General features: G+C 35.0%; 1 protein-coding gene across 1 annotated transcript in view; it reads left to right on the forward strand.

Moving 5' to 3' along the window:
* Positions 1-17,137, forward strand: part of SEMA3A (semaphorin 3A) — a 228,468-nt gene that overhangs the window by 176,345 nt on the left and 34,986 nt on the right. Inside the window, exons 11-13 of the mRNA XM_065939538.1 lie at positions 853-1,072; positions 5,201-5,292; positions 14,775-14,816. Of these exons, the coding sequence (XP_065795610.1) occupies positions 853-1,072; positions 5,201-5,292; positions 14,775-14,816 (354 nt within the window). The remainder of the gene's footprint in view (positions 1-852; positions 1,073-5,200; positions 5,293-14,774; positions 14,817-17,137) is intronic.

A 17,137-nucleotide genomic window follows, 5' to 3' on the forward strand; every position in this document is an offset into this window, starting at 1 on the left:
AATTACCTAAGTGTAAGGCAAAAAAGCAAGAAACGGTGATATTGTACTCTAAAAGCTTTTACCATATAATTAAATGCAATGAAAAGAGACAGACTAAAGTCGGAATTTTCTTGTTTTTGTTTTATTGCCTTAAATGGAGCGTTTAAATCAGAGGTGATGTTATGGCAGTATGTGACACTGCATTCTGTCTGGCTTTCTATGGCTATCATCTTTTCTGCTTGGTCCAGTGTGTTTGGTTAGTTTCTGTGCCATACAAGTTGGTAAACACTTTGAATAACACATCTTCTGTTCCCGAAAGTTACTGTAATTATTAATGAAATAATATTTTTGGTACTTTTGTACTATTTTTTCCGGGTTATATTAAAATAAAGCAATAAAGAATAGTTTATATTCTCTTAATTTGAAAGGAACATATTTATGTTTGGCATGATATTATAGGGAAATGTGAATGTATCCAAGAAAATGATTGACTTTTTCTAAACTAATGATTAATTGCATTGTCATAACATATTTCATTCAGTATTTCAAATTCTTCATTGATAACGTAAAGTAGATGATATTGTCACTAATAAAAGGCATCAGACTTCTGTACCCTGAGTTCATTAGATACATTTATAGTTCTTGGTGAGAAATGATGACGTCCCATTGAGACTTAAGATATGTTTAGAAAATATATACTACATATTATATCTACTAATTTAAGTAACATTATTTTATTTTTGAGTTTAACAGTTACTTAAATTTTAAAAATTGCAGATTTAAATTCTAGACAATTGAGGCCATATAATATATAAATTATAATCCTATTCATTATATTATAATCAAAAGATATTATTCTCTTTATTTTAATAGTGTCCCAGTAAAACATTTGGTGGATTTGACTCTACCAAAGACCTTCCTGATGACGTTATAACATTTGCAAGAAGTCATCCAGCCATGTACAATCCAGTATTTCCTATCAATAACCGGCCGATAATGATCAAAACAGATGTAAATTATCAGTTTACACAAATTGTGGTAGATCGAGTGGATGCAGAAGATGGCCAGTATGATGTCATGTTTATTGGAACAGGTAAATGTTTTAGCTTCAGCTCTAAATGTTCTTCAAGAGCATCGCCTCTAACTAATTAAGTATACTAAAGCCTGAGGAATGGTGTACAGTCACTCTCAAGGTGTGCTGTGCTGTGCTTAGGCGCTCACTCGTGTCTGACTCTTCGCGACCCCGTGCAGTGTAGCCCGCCAGGCTCCTCTGTCCACAGGGGTTCTCTCAGCAAGAAGACTGGAGTGGGTTGCCATGCCCTCTTCCACGGGATCTTGCCAAACAGGGATCCAACCCAGATCTCCCACATTGCAGGCAGATTCTTTACCATCTGAGCCACTAGGGAAGCCCAGAATACTGGAGTGGGTAGGCTATCCTTTCTCAGGGGATCTTCCCAACCCAGGATTCGAACTGGGGCTCAAGGTATGCTGCTGCTGCTTCTGAGTCGCTTCAGTCGTGTCCGACTCTGTGCGACCCCACAGACGGCAGCCCACCAGGCTCCCCCGTCCCTGGGATTCTCCAGGCAAGAACACTGGAGTGGGTTGCCATTTCCTTCTCCAGGCTCAAGGTATAGTTAACCTCTAATAAATGACTAAAAAAAAACCCTGAACATTGTCCCATTCTAATGTGTCATGTTTTTAGACAAGTTGACATTGTTAACTTAAATTTCCTTTTCAGTCAAAAGTTGATCAATTTAATCAGGTGAAGATAATGATTAGGTGAACAGTCAGCATCTATAATTGAGTCATAACTCTTTTTTGACCAGAGGTTTTTCAGGACAAAGATATTGCTCAAACCATGCATAAAATTCCCAAGACAGTCATTAAATGTTCTAGAATATATTAATGCAAAACTATCTGAACTTTAAAATTATCATAGAGTGCAAAAAATCTTCCAGAAAATAAATTTTGGCAACACAATTTGTTTAGTGGATTTACTATACAATGAGAAGCAAAACAAAGCAAACCAAACTTCATCAGAAAAGCAACAAAGTGGACATAAAGAATCAGCATATATATTTTAGATTCATTGCTGTATAAATTTAACAGTATATCTTACCAGTTCTGTGACTGGAAACAAGTATTTTGTAGGTAGGCATATTTTCAGAATGAATTCCATTACTATTATAACATATTACTCTATTTCCCCCCTACTCTCTTTAATAATACTATTTTGAAAGCACCAGTTACAAATCTGAAACTTGCTACTTAGGGTCAGATTCCAAGGTAATAAATTCCTGGTCTCCATTAACGTTAACTGACATAAATCAGTGGGAAACAGAGTGAGTGCTCCACTGAAACCTTGTGTAATAACATTTATTTTCCCTTGGTGAAAAACAGAGAAAAAAAATTGCATTAACTGTAGGGGAATGGCACCTGTGCAGCAAGTGCTTTGAAGACTTAAAGTTTTATAACAAAATTGTGAAATACTTATGTTATCAGGTGTAACAGTGTCAGATTCTGAGCAATACATTATGGTTTCCTTTTATGAGGGAGAAAGTTTCTCTATCAAATTAAAGAATCCCAGTGAGACTTGGAGTTCAGTAAAAGTCAATGAATTGCAAGTATGAACTTCTGGTTATAAATATCTTGAGAAAATATAAGATGATTGGATTTCTCTTCAATAAATATTAGTTTGTCATTTAATGTCAAATTATAATTAGATCTCTCTACAGAGTAGTTAAGCTTGTTCGATAAAGTCACACTTGCTTTTTTCTTCACCTCTGGCCTTTAATGTTGAAAAGTCCCCCACTCATTGTCAGTGCAACAAAAGCTTGCTTCTGGCAGTTTGACCAAAGAAATCCAAGCGTGAGTTTTCACTTCTTCTTGGGACACGAGCTGTCTTTAATGGAACGAATTTTATGAGCATGTTGAACATCTGATGTTGTGGATGGCTATTGGTCAGCACAGAGCAGGGTCATCTGTCAGCAAAGTAAATTGATTACAGTAATTTTACCTTTTAACTAAGTTGCACATTGATCCTGGTTGAGTAATCTGATTCAATTTGTGTGAAATTGTTTGAAATACTACTCAGTAAAACTTGATCTGGAACACAGATAAGGTTATGTTTGGATACTGGAGACCGATCAGAGGCACAGAGTAGATTAACCTAATTTACCTTTAATCTTTGGTGTTATGAGTAGTCCAAGGTCCTGTAAACATAGAAAGACCCTCTTAAAAGAGGGCTTTTAAAAAAACTTTACAAGGGATACACTAGCAGCCTTTCTTGAGCTCACATACCACATCATATTGATCCCCTGAAAACAGTTATCTGTGGTATGAATACTTTGAATTATTTTTATGATGTAACATTTTTTACAGACAAGATTTTTCTCCTCAAATAATTTGTCTGTTATATTTGATTAAGATGAGCCATCCATATCTAAAAATAATTGATCATCTGATGAAATGGAATGTCAAAGAGTCAAATTTTTGAATTTAATAAATCCCTGTTCTTTCTTCTATCAAGAATAGGAATGCATCTCTAAATACTGGAAAATTAGTAGGCTTCCCAGGTGGTGTAGTTGGTAAGGTTGGTAAAGAATATGCATGCCAATGCAGGAGATGCAAGAGATGTGGGTTAGATCCCTGGGTTGGGAAGAGAGCCTGGAGTTGGAAATGGTAACCCAATATTCGTGCCTGGAAACTTCCATGGGCAGAAATGCTGGTGGGGGTTGCAAGAGTCAGACACAAGTGAGCATGTACATAAAGTAGCTTCTTAACCCAACTGAGAGTAAAAGTGGCAACTCTTATCATTAAAACACTTTGTATCTTTTAGCAATGAATAAACAGTACTTGAAATCTCTATTAAAATGTATTTTATTTAACAGTTTTTATTATTTATAGTGATGAATTTGAATGTTTTTAGCACTCTAATATGTTAATATGTTAATTAAACCAAAGCCAAATTGATTAGGCCAATTATTGAAAAACCGCTCTAATAAGTAATCCAGTATTTATTATGAGAAGTCAGATTATTATCATTTAGCACTAAATGGTCATTGAGCTGTCTTTTTAGGCACCTCTGAGTACTAAAGGCTTCCTCATGGGAAGGTGATGAGCAGTCAGGCTCTGAAGTTCAGCTACTTTTGTTGCTTGGCAACATTGCTTCCGTTTTGCTTGAATATTAAATATTGATAGTAGTTCTAGATTTCATGACAAGAAGGAGAAAAACCTGTCATGTCAAAGTGTAATTTTTCTTCTTTTTTATTTCTTATTGGATGAAAGATTCTTCAGTTTCTATAGTGCTTGAAAATTTAAAGAGTTTCACACAGATGATTTCCACATAACCCCATAATAATCCTTTTTTGCTCCTACCCCTATCTGTCCCTCCCCCATTCTCTCTTCCCCCTGTTAACCACTCATTTTATCCTCTATATCTGTGAGTCTGCTTATTCTTTTGTTATATTCTAGTTTGTTGTATTTTTTAGATTCCACATATAAGATAGATAGTGTTTGTCTGACTCATTTTACTTAGCATAATGCCCTCCAAGTCCATCAATATTGCTATAAATGGCAAAATTTCTTTCTTTTTATGGCTAAGTAGTATTCCATTGTATATACATGTACCACATCTTCTTTATCCATTCATCTGTTGACAGACACCTGGGTTATGTGCAAACCTTGGTGTAGTTGTAAATAATACTATTGTGAACATGGGAGTGCATGTATCTTTTTATTAGTGTTCTTGGTTCTTTTCTGATATGTACCCAGGAGTATGCTGGTTCTGATTTTAGTTTTTGAGAAGACCCCATACTGTCAAATTGATACTATTTTTAATTTAGCTTTTTTTTTTGAGACACCTGATAATTGAGATTAAAAATAAAAATAATCCAACCTAATGCTTATTTTATATATATATATATATATATATATATATATATATATATATATTCGTTACACAGGTTTAGAATAAAGCCACCTTCAAAGCTTCATATATTTCTAAAAAATTCAATTATTTTTATTCCATAACTGATTTATATTTTATCTAGTTTCATGAAATGCATTTGAATATATATTACTAATGCTATAACAATAAAATAAATGTTAAAATGCTGACATCAAAATGTCATTCTTTCTTTTCAATTACTGATATAGTTTATTAACACTAAACTCTCTTCAGATCTGTTTAAATTGTGGTGTTCTCTACTTTCTTTCAAAGATGTTGGAACTGTTCTTAAAGTAGTTTCAATTCCTAAGGAGACCTGGCATGATTTAGAAGAAGTTCTGCTTGAAGAAATGACAGTTTTTCGGGTGAGTGCTGTTTAATTTCAAGTGTCGACAAGTTCACTTGTATGTCCTTCCCCCAGGACAGCTGCACACTGATCTTGGTATGGACAAGTAGTCTAGCATACCCTTCTAATTAGCTTGTCAATTAAAAAGCCAGACACTAGTCAAAATAAACCTTGAACTTTCAATTCTAGTTAAATCTAAAAATGTAAAGAATATATCCTTGGCTCATATTTTGTTTTCTCAGTGATAAATTATATGATTTACATTTTATACTATTAATGTAACTTACCTCACTGAACAAACTCTGTGTGCCTCCCACCTCCCAAAGCCCTTCTTTCACACTTTATGGTATAACTGGGGTGACAGATAACTTCCATGAATGTATTAAAGAAATACATTCAAAATGAAGGAATGAAGACATTTGAGTAATTTTTAAAATCTTATTTGTGAGTTTTATCACATTTTTCTAAAGAAATCATTTGTTAGCAAAAGAAAATGTTCACGGTTTTTATATCACTGGTGGAAAATTTGTTACAAATTCTTAGTCTTCACAAGTAAGAAAGGTACTTGTAGTTGTCCCTTTGTCATGAATCACTTATGGCTCAGGTAAGTTTATACAAGAAATTGGAGATAGAGGCAGCAGTTTATGTGTTGCAGTGAGAGAAGAAAACTAAAGTAATTTAACATATAACACAGTCTGTTGTTCCTTTTAGAAAATCAGCTAGGAGGAAGTTTGAATTGAAGCACACCTTGACATGAATTATTTATGAAACAAACAGAAATGATGCCTATGAAAGGTGTTATTTCAGTTTTTGATAGAAGAAGGTAAAAACAATCAGACATTTATAGCTAAAAATAAATTGAATTATTTAGTGGACAGAAAATGAGAAATGTCAGATCTAGTCTCACAACTTAAAATTACCTCATTTAGTCTCCAAGAATCTAAGACACTTTATCTCTAAAGTGAAGCGCCTGTATTGAAATGTTCAGTTGATTAAACATTTTGATTGTAAGAAAAACACATATATACGGAATTTAGATAGATGGTGGCGATAACCCTATATGCAAAACAGAAAAAGAGACACAGAAATACAGAACAGACTTTTGAACTCTGGGGGAGAACGTGAGGGTGGGATGTTTTGAAAGAACAGCATGTATATTATCTATGGTGAAACGGACCACCAGCCCAGGTGGGATACATGAGTCAGGTGCTCGGGCCTGGTGCACTGGGAGGACCCTGAGGAGTCGGGTGGAGAGGGAGGTGGGAGAGGGGATCGGGATGGGGAATACATGTAACTATATGGCTGATTCATGTCAATGTATGACAAAACCCACTGAAATGTTGTAAAGTGATTGGCCTCCAACTAATAAAATAATATTAAAAAAAAAAAAAAAGAAAAATTTTCCCAAGACTTCTTTTAACCCTGTACTTATTAACTCAATAGAGCGCTTGCTCCCTATTTCAGTATTTGTTTGAAGAAAAAATAAAGTAAAATATGGCAAGTTCTGAATTGATATTGATTCAGGTAAAATTGTAATTAGCTTTGAAACATGTAACTGGTAAATGATGACACAGACACCTAGTAGTAACTAAGCAATGTTCTACTGGGAAGGTCTTAGGTTCTTGAGTCATACCTATATAATAGTTCTGTTTGGACTACAAACAGTACATCTGAGCTTTCCCATCAGTATAGACAGGGAAGATAATACCTATCTCACAGGGAAGCTAGAAGAATTAGAGACACTATCTGTGGAATATCCAGGACAGTGCTAGTTACTGTGCTCAGAATCTTATCGTCAATAATTTTATTTGTTTTAGTTTGTCTACAGTGAATATAAGCTGCATTTACAGTAGCTTTCTCTGCTAATCCTTGGTTTAAGTCTTAAAATCACACAATCATTATAATTCTACTGTGATTTTTTAAAATTAAGCACTTGGACCTTATTTTGTCTGTTATAGAATGATGACTAAGCCCTGTCTTTCACTGCCTTCCATTTCAGAATTTACACATTGATACTTTAGCCTACAAATTCAAAAATACAGTTATTCAAATAGACTGTGTCATCATATAGAATCCATTTAGATTTAGCAAACAAATTATGGGCACTAAGAGGCAGATATATAAATTTCTGTCTTATATCCATTATTGGGTCTCCAGAGTCTAATATGTTTTCAACCAGCATTTGTTAAATGCATAGAGAAATCAGTATTTATGCAAAAAATTAAACATGAAAAAATAAGGAGTTTAAAGTCTTCTCTAGGGAGACCTTCCGTAAAGTGAGGTGCCAGAGTATGAGGAAGATAAACAAAGAACAGCAACAAGTTATCCTGCTTGATTATATCCCATATTATTTTCTAGTAGGAAAAATTTTTACAAGTTATTTGTTTTTAGAAATCTATATTGCCACCACCATGCAAATGAAGTTATAGGAGATACTAAAATATTATGTTAACTTTAGAATTTCTTAATTATTTCCAGAATCCTTTACTCTTGGATTTGTCATGGTTCCTCTGCACATTCCCCTTCGGTTATTGTATGTGATTATAACAAGTTTCATTTACTAATTCAACTCTAAACAAATATGTCCACCTTTGTTCTGGCACAGTGCTAAGTTCTGGTGAATCAGGGGTGAACACTGTAAACATAGTCTCTGACCTCACCCAGCTCAGAGACTCTTTCTGACATGTCATCCCTCATCGTTTCAGGTGCTTGATTTATTATTAGTGCAATTAAGTTTTATCTTGTAGAACTGCATTGCTATGTCATGCCATTTAAATAATAAGGTTCTTTTTTCTATCATTTAATCATTTTCTGGAATTTTATGAATCATAATATATATAATTTTGTAGTAATGCTGTATTCTAGCTATTTTTCATTCCCTGTACCTCTGGGATTTTAAGTTTATATTGCACATCTTATCTAGATTTGTTTTAGTAAATCAAAACAAGTTTTAGTTTAAAAATGCTACTTCAAACTGTTAAATGACTTTCAGCAAAATCTTCAGAGATGGGGAGCCAACAATCTTGCAAGCACAAATATTTAATGTCTACTAGATTTTATTAGTGTTTTGCAGTTTCCAAAGGATTACACAATCTAATTATACCTGTGATAATTTACTGAATGATTTCCGCATGATTTAAGATGCCATGAGAGAGGTTTTTTATCAGTTTTTAACAATTAGGTATAAATAAGTGTCAGGCGAGTGTATGCCCCTTGGTTTTTGTCTTGTCACAACAAAGATTTGGAGTAACGAACATTAAAGCCGCCCTCGGCGTGTCACAGCTCTCGGGTCTTGGACAGACTGTTTTATAGCTCTCAGGTTTCTAACAGACCGTGTTGTAGCTCTTAGACAAATCAGTGTTACAGCTCGGTGTTACAGCTCTATTTTATTTAGATAATAACAGGAAAATCCACCTTTGAGGCGTGAGGGCATGTCAACCCAAAGACGCAAAGAGAAGAGCGCCCCAGCGTGCAAGAGAGAGAGAGAAAGAGCGCATGCATGCGGGGGACAGAGAGAGCCCTTTGGCTCCTCTTTTTAAGTTTTTTTCTTCCCCTTGGGCCTGTCCTATGCAAATTGAGCTTGGTCAGGAGTGTTGTTCTACCTGAAGTCCTCACTCCGGTCCTCCGACCTTCCTTTGACCTTCTTTTGTTCTTTTTTCTCGAGCTTTTCCCTTCCTTGTCTTTTAGCCACCGCTATTTTTTAGACTCCTGGTTTCTATTCTAACTGCCTAACTTAAGTAATAATAGGCTTTCATGGAAATGATTGTTTATGAGTTTATGAGTTTATGAAAAGATTATTTGCAACATAGGGACGCATCTTCCTCATAAATATTCCATTTCTCTCCCATGTTCTCTGCCATGCATTGCTGTCATTATTATTTCTCTGACACACAAGTAGACAAAATGTATTTGGGCAGAGTTTAAAGAAATATTTACTTTCAGCATTCTATTCTATCAGGCAAAGTTCATACATATATTGTGGTCTAGCAATTGGAATATTTCACTGTCAAACTTTGTTTAATTTTGCAGAAGGAGGGCAAAAAAAACAACACATTAAAGCAATTTCTATATACACTGAAACTATCAGAGAAATGTTAGAGTTTCCTTATTTTTATTTGAGCCTTGCAAGTTACTCCATTTAATATAAAATTTGAAAGGGTTAACTGAAGCACTATGTTGATTTGACAAGGTAAATAGACAAGGAACAGATTTAGGATCCTGGTGGTATCTGATACTCTTGGGTTTTAAAAAGAAAGACATTGATGTCAACCAGACAGTTAATTTTACCATAATATCTCCAGGAGACCATATTCATTATGTATCTTTGCTAGACTGAATAATCAACCTCACATAAAATTCTAATTAAAGCCAGTACTGTGTCCATTGCCATTTTGAGGTTGGTTTTAGGAAAACACCCTGGCTAATCACAGGACATTCCAGTGGTTCTAGTTACATCTAAGACACTTTTATTCTGGGTAAAATCAAATCCCAATCAGAGTATAGTATGAAGAATATTCCTCAGTGATAAAATTTCCATTTTAGAGTAAAATTTTAGTGGGAAATAAGAGATGAAATAAATTGACTTCCCAGGAGGCTCAGACAATAAGGAATCTTACTGGAGAAGAGAGTGGCTACCCACTTCAGTATTCTTGCCTGGAGAATTTCATGGACATAGAGTCAGACAATTGAGCAGTTAACACTTTCATTTTCATAGGACTCTAGAAATTACTTTAAATAGCTATCATATATCCAAAATGGTATTAAGGTACTAAGACACAAACCTATTTCAAATATTACTTGTAACATAAACTTGTGTTTAAATCTCAATTACTGTGATATTCCAAACAAATTGGTTAAAGTCAGTTGAGCCTCAACTTCATTTCATCAGTTTTTTTGTTTTTCTAATTAAGCTTACTAGTCAATTGTAGCTGTTATTAACTAGTTAAATAAATGACAATCTCATTTAAAATAATTGCTTGAAAATTCTAAATCTATGCCTTGTTATAAACATTCAAAGGTACGAAAACTAGAAGTATGCTGATTTTTACTTTATGCACTTGAGATTTTTTTTTTCCAGTCCAAGGAGGGTTTTACTTTTGATACAGTGTCTGGTTACATCAAATTGCAATGCATTTAGTACAGTGGATTTTATTTATACTGTTATTGACTGCAAAGGATTGCAAGGCATTTACATTGATAATGCATTCATTTTAAACCCAATTTATGCAGTATTCCATGAACAGCTGAGCAAACAAATGAAAGAGTTTAATTTTCATTCAAATGTAAAACATAATTGATGCTTTCCAAAACCTAGTCTGTTAACGCATTCTAAGGGAGCTTCAGCATGCTTAGCATCCAGGGAGCACTGTCTGATTCTCCTGGGATCAGCAGGTTGAAAAGCTCTGCAAGTGTGAAAGTTTAATAAGGACTAGATTTAAAATATCTGAAAAAATATATATATAGCAAATTAGAGTCATAGAAAATCTTGAAAAGATGCTAAGTTTTTAATTTCATTTTTACCCGAACTCCAGTTAAATTTGCAATTAAAACCAGTTTCATGAAAAAATGCTTATAAAGCTACATCTGTTTTAAATGGAAGTCATATTCACTTCCAACTAGGGCTCAGGAAAAAAATAGCTTTTTTAAATGGATGTCATCTTAATATATTTTCTGTTAAAATTCAACCACAGGCAGCATGTAGCACATCCTATTCCAAACTATTTCATGGCCTAAAATATAAGTAAGCTGCTTTTAATAAAGAGATTCTAGGATCTTAATTTAAGAATGTTGAAATCATTATATGGCACAGTGGAGTTTCTTATGTATTGAGGTTTGTTTTCTTTTACAATTTATATATAAAGTGATCATTTTAGTCTACCTTACAGACATTTTAATTTTGTATTGTCAATGTATGTGGAATGTGTGAAAATTCACCAGCTTCACTTATAGATAGTTTCACTGAAGTTGTTTGAAAAGAACCTAGACGTAGCTAACTTTTATTTTAATCATACTACCTGTTAATTCTCTAAGAAGTACTTTTCTTGCACCATGGCTATAGAGTTTATTTTGCAAAAGTCTCCATGAGGCTAGCTGCTTACATACATGACAACATAACCATTTTCCCTGTGAAGCTGTTGGAATGGAAGAAGCTGCTGTGGAATATTTTTCTGCTTTAAATCCTTAGTTTGGATTCACTGATTCCAATATTATGTAAACTTAAATACAACAATCAGTTTTGTCTTTTAAAACTAAAAATCTGTGATGATTTGGTCCCTTGATTTTTGTGATTTGATGGAATAAATTCCTAAAATCTTATTTCTATAGAGAAAATTTGGTAGATATTCCTTTCATCATAGTTGTCTTTCTGATTGATAGTTCCTATAGGAAATTGTTACCTTTAATATCATTAAGCTATGAAAATGGGTAACTATGGGGCAATTCTAAATTATCCTATCAAATTAATTTACATCCTAAATCATTTGTCTCACTCACTACCTGTCTCAGGCAGGTAGTCTTAAATCTGTGAAGAAAATTCTATGCTCAGCTTAGATATCAGGGTTCAAAGTGGAAATCTGCAATTCCATAGCACATAGGAGGTAATTAAAACCACAAGAGTGGATAAGCCCATCAGGAAAAGAATGTAGCATCCAAGGAGGAGTGGATAGGAGTCAGTAAGGGAAGATAAACATATGAAGAATGACTAGAGATAGAAAAAACTCTGAAAAAATTAAGAATAGTTAATAAAGAGTTCCAAGGCATAATGAAATCTAAATAGAGGAAGCAGTCAAGAACTGAGTGGTCACTAGTGCTATATCAAACGGGAAGTTCAGTAATAACAATAGACTGAAAGCTTCCATTCAGCACTACAGGCTGTCAGTGACTCCTCCTCCTGAAAATCGTAGGCCTTCTCTCTAGAGTAAGGCCTAGACTCAGCGGGCAGAGAGGTGAATGGCACTGAGTGAGACATGAACCAGTAAAGGTAGAGAGTATAGAGTAATCAGGTTATTTTCATATAAAATACAGCTAAGCTTGACGCGTTGAGGAAAACCTTTTTTTAAAAGATGGCTCCCTATATCTCATACAAATTCAGTGGGAGGAACAGAGTATAATGGAGAGAGTAAAAGAGATGAGAGAAAGCGGGAAATTTGTGGGGAATTCATTTGTTTATTCCATTATTTAATAAATAATTATCAAAAACTTGTAAATATAGTTGACCTTTGAACAACTTTGGGGGTTAGAGGCACCAATCCTCTGTTCAAGGGAAAATCTGAGTATAATTTTGCAGTTGGCCCTCCATATCTCTGGTTTTGCGTGCGTGGATTCATCCAACTGTTGATGGTGTAACACTGCAGTATTAACTGTTGAAAAAAATCCATGTCTTTGTGGACCTGCAAAGTTCAAACCTCTTTTGTTCAAGGGACAACTGTAGGATAAGCAATCCCAGGTATATGGCAGTGAACTAAACAGCCAAAAATCCCTGTGCTAAATTAGCGCTGGGTGGTAGGCGATTGGGGAAGGCTTGGGGCAAGGAAGATAGCTAAGAAAATATGACATGCCTCTTCTGCTGTCCTCACATCCTATCAGCCTAACCTATAATTCCCACTGTGTATCTTTCACTTCTTTCCCCCATACTTCTCTGACAGGCAAAAGGGCAAGCAATAGTCACAACTAGGGGTCTGGGAGATTTAACAGCCCTGTGATGATGCAATGAGTAACTTTTCTGGGTACTAACCTCAGTGGATAGCTTTGAGAGAGTCATTGTCTACTATCCTCAGATTTTCTTTCAGTGGTGACTTATATAAAGGCTGGTCTCTCAGTCCTTCCTCTCAGTCCTCCTCCCTACCTTTAGATAAGAACTTTGAGGCTTAGGAAGAAATGCATAAGACACAAGATAAAATCACCTGTAAATCATATACTTAAAAGAAGTCATATATATGTATTTCTAGATAGTGATAAGCACTGAAGAGAAAACCTGAAGCAAAGGAAGGATATGGGAATGTGTGTGTGTGTGTGTGTGTGTGTGTGTGTGTGTATGTGTGGAGTATATGTATGTGCATGTGAGAGATAGGAGAGATTTGAGTAAACACTATGTGACAAACATGTTTTTAAAGTATTTTACATTTATTAATTGATGTAATCATTATAGCAGTCCTATGCAGCAGATACCATTATATTTATTTTTCAGATGAGAAAATTAAATTAGAAATAGTTTCTATACCACACCTAATAACCTTCTGACAAGATTTGTGTTGCTACCATTTGAATTCATACAGTTTGAGCCCTGAGTCCAACTCTTTACAATTTCTTCAGGACATGACTTCAGGCACTTACAGAGAGAGAACATCTAGGATGTTGTTCATCCCGTCTAAGCCTCCTTCTCATTACCTTTCTCTAAAACCGCCCAAACCATCTCTTGTTAGTGTTGTGTTTGCCACCGGTGAAACAGGATGGATCGGAGTTCCGTGAAAATGAATCTAAGAGAACATACTCAAACATGTTTAGGTAAATAGTATTTTGGTGGTCTGAGTTCATCAAGGAGCAGTATTTACTTATGCAGCCTACATACACTCATAATAGGCTTTAATAGAATACTTTAATAAGTGTCCTGGAGATTATTTCTTCTCTAGTCATGACTTCTCTAAATTAGTCTGTTGGTAGAAATTAAAGAGATTATGTGCTTCAGCGGAGACCTGAATGTAGACCTTTTCACCTTAAATAGTCATTTTAATAATAATGAAGCAATATCATCTCAACCAAGCTCTCACAGTTCTTGCCAGCTGGAAACCGGATCTATGCCCTCATCCTTGGTGCTATTAGGAGCTGGTCTGACATTCTCACCTCAGCCACAGTGTTCTCCAGTTGAACATACAAATTTTCACAGAACCCCAACATCAGACGGGGCTATTCTCAGACCATGACGAACCAAAACAGTAACAAGTCCATTCTGTAATCATATTTGAACACAGAAAAGAACATAAACATTGTCCAAACTATAAAAATGAACAATCTCCCTATCTGCCCTAGTGAGTGATTGCTACTTTCCCAATAACTGCTCTGATTTCACTCTGTTTTTTCCTTCTTCTAAATAAAATTTATGAAGATACCTAATCATAGAATTACCTTTGCTTTGTGACAGCATCCAATTTAAAGCAATACCCTACTTCCTGGAACCCTCCCTCAGATCACCTCACACAAGTCCAAAGCATATTAAGTCCTTTCCATCTCTCTCTTACTGAGTCTCCCCACAGTCTCCTTTATCATAGTGAGCAGTCCACCCAACTTCATCCACAGGCATGTTCTTGATGTTCTTTAACTGGAGGATGCACATATTGTCTGCTCTACACATAGAACACTTGTCTATGCAATTTCTTTCACATGTTTTATTTTTCCCAATTATATTGTTTATTGTAGGCACTAAAGTTATCTTTCTGAAAGTTTATGTTGGCATTCTGTAACTTTTCTAATTGACTGAACATTTCACATTTTCTTTTTCTTCTTTAGGAACCAACTACTATTTCAGCCATGGAGCTTTCCACTAAGCAGGTATAACATTATACATTACAATTGGTAATCTATACTTTGTTAACTTTGTTTCAAATAGATAAATGTATTTATGTTCCATCAAAATTTATAGGTTTATTAACAGTTGTTCAAAAAGCAAGAGGAAAAAAAAACATTCTTACTATAAATAGCAGAATGAAAGTGAAAGTGAAGTGGCTAAGTTGTGTCCAACTCTTTACGACCCCATGGACTGTAGCCTATCAGGCTTCTCCGTCCATGGGATTTTCCAGGCAAGAATACTGGAGTGGGTTGCCATTTCCTTCTCCAAGAGATCTTCCCAACCCAGGGATTGAACCCTGGTCTCCCGCATTGTAGGCAGACACTTTACCATCTGAGCCACCAGAGAAGTCTAGCAGAATGAAAACTAAAGATAATTTCATTTTGACCAGTCTCATATATGTCCTATGGGTTTCCCAGGTGGTGCTAGTGGTAAAGAACCCGCCTACCAAAGCAGGAGCCATAAGAGAGGCAGGGTGGACCTTAGGTCAGGAAGATCCCCTGGAGGGGGACATGGCAATCCACTCCAATATTCTTGCCTAGAGAATTCATGGACTGAGTAGATTGGCAGGCTGTGGTCCATAGGGTCGCAGAGAGTTGGGCATGACTGAAGCGACTTAGCACCCTTGCACATACATATGTCCTATAAATATATTTATTAGATCATACGCATGCAATGTCGCTTCAGTCTCCGATTCTTTGTGACCCTATGTACTAGAGCCCACCAGACTCCTCTGTCCGTGGGATTTTCCAGGCAAGAATACTAGAGTGGGTTGCCATGTCCTTCTCCAGGGAATATTCCCAACCCAGGGATTGAACCTAGATCTCCTGAGGCTCCTGCATTGCAGATGGAATCTTTAGTGCTGAGCCACCAGGGAAGCCCTCTTAAATCACTATTTATTGTAAATTTTCATTTATAGTATTTCTTTCTTGGCCATTTTAACATAATTTCCTCAGTAATAACTGATATTTTCATCTTTATATCTTTTGAAATAACATAGGTGAATGTTTCAGAATACAAATAAATGTATAATTTAATTTACATGTATAAACAAGCTGTATTATACAGGCTAATAAAATCATGCACTGGACAGTGTATTTTTGGAGAATTTTGACTTAGTTAATTTTACATTTTCAGTAGTATGAGCTAGAGAAAACATTTAGTTTGGCTAAATAAAAAGGGAAACAGCAAAACAGTCACTGCCAAATGATAAATTATTAAACTCCTTGAATTCAAAGCTTGAGGACAGCGTGTTAATAGTCTTCTCATTCCTGTTGAATGAATGCTTTGGCAGGACTCTTAAGAAATGCAAATGAATTCTAAATGCTGAATGATAATGGCAAAGCAAATATGATTTTAACTTCTAATGAATTATCTTTTCTGCAAAAATGTTACCTAGCCTTTATATGAATATATCAAAGTTAACTTTAAAAAAGTGACTTGGATCCTGAATTGAAATTAATTATTAAATAACCTAGGAGAAATAGTCAAAAAGTAGTTGGGAGCTTCTCACTCACTGAAGTGAAAACTTACATACGAAATTGTTTAATGTGAGCCTGATTTGGGAGATCTTATTTCTGATGGCAAATCTTACTTACATGTTTTATCTCTAACCATGTTATTTTTTGTCATACAAGATGCTAAAATACTGTGCTAGTAAAACTTAGTAGATACCTTTTCAACACATTTGTATCAAACTACATTGATAATCTCCAAGATATTTAGAGAAATCCAGAGTGCAGATATTATTGACCTGATACTGTTATCTTATACTTCGTAAGTATGTGTTCACCTGTTCTTGTAATCTAAAAATTGTCAAATGTTGGCAAGGAAATCCGGGGAGTTCCAGGATGAGAGCTAGACTGGGATATTCTTTCCTATAATGATTTTTAAAACTATTTACTTATTCTCTGCTGGACTTCGTCGGTCTTAATTACATTGCATTCAGTTTTGTAAACCATCTGTTTCTGTTTTAACATTTTTTAACCTACCTTAAGAATGGCCCATTAAATGCAACACATTTTACCAAAAAACAAAAACAATTTATCAACCTAAAATACTAGGTTAGAAGAAAGTAACTCTGGAGTTTGATTTCATTCAGATGTGACTCAATTTCCTTTATGCTTATGGAAATTTTAAAAGTGAGGCAGTAGTATCAAGAGGGACAAACGTGTTGCAACTAATTTTATGGATAAATGGACTCATATCCTGCTTATGACCTGCAACTTGTTAAGAAGGATAGTGAGAAAGCCTGTGGTGATGTTAAATTGGGCAGAAAAAGCACATCAGGTTATTTGCTGGTGAC

This window comes from Muntiacus reevesi, chromosome 6, assembly GCF_963930625.1.
Source record: "Muntiacus reevesi chromosome 6, mMunRee1.1, whole genome shotgun sequence".
In the NCBI taxonomy this organism is placed as follows: domain Eukaryota; kingdom Metazoa; phylum Chordata; class Mammalia; order Artiodactyla; family Cervidae; genus Muntiacus; species Muntiacus reevesi.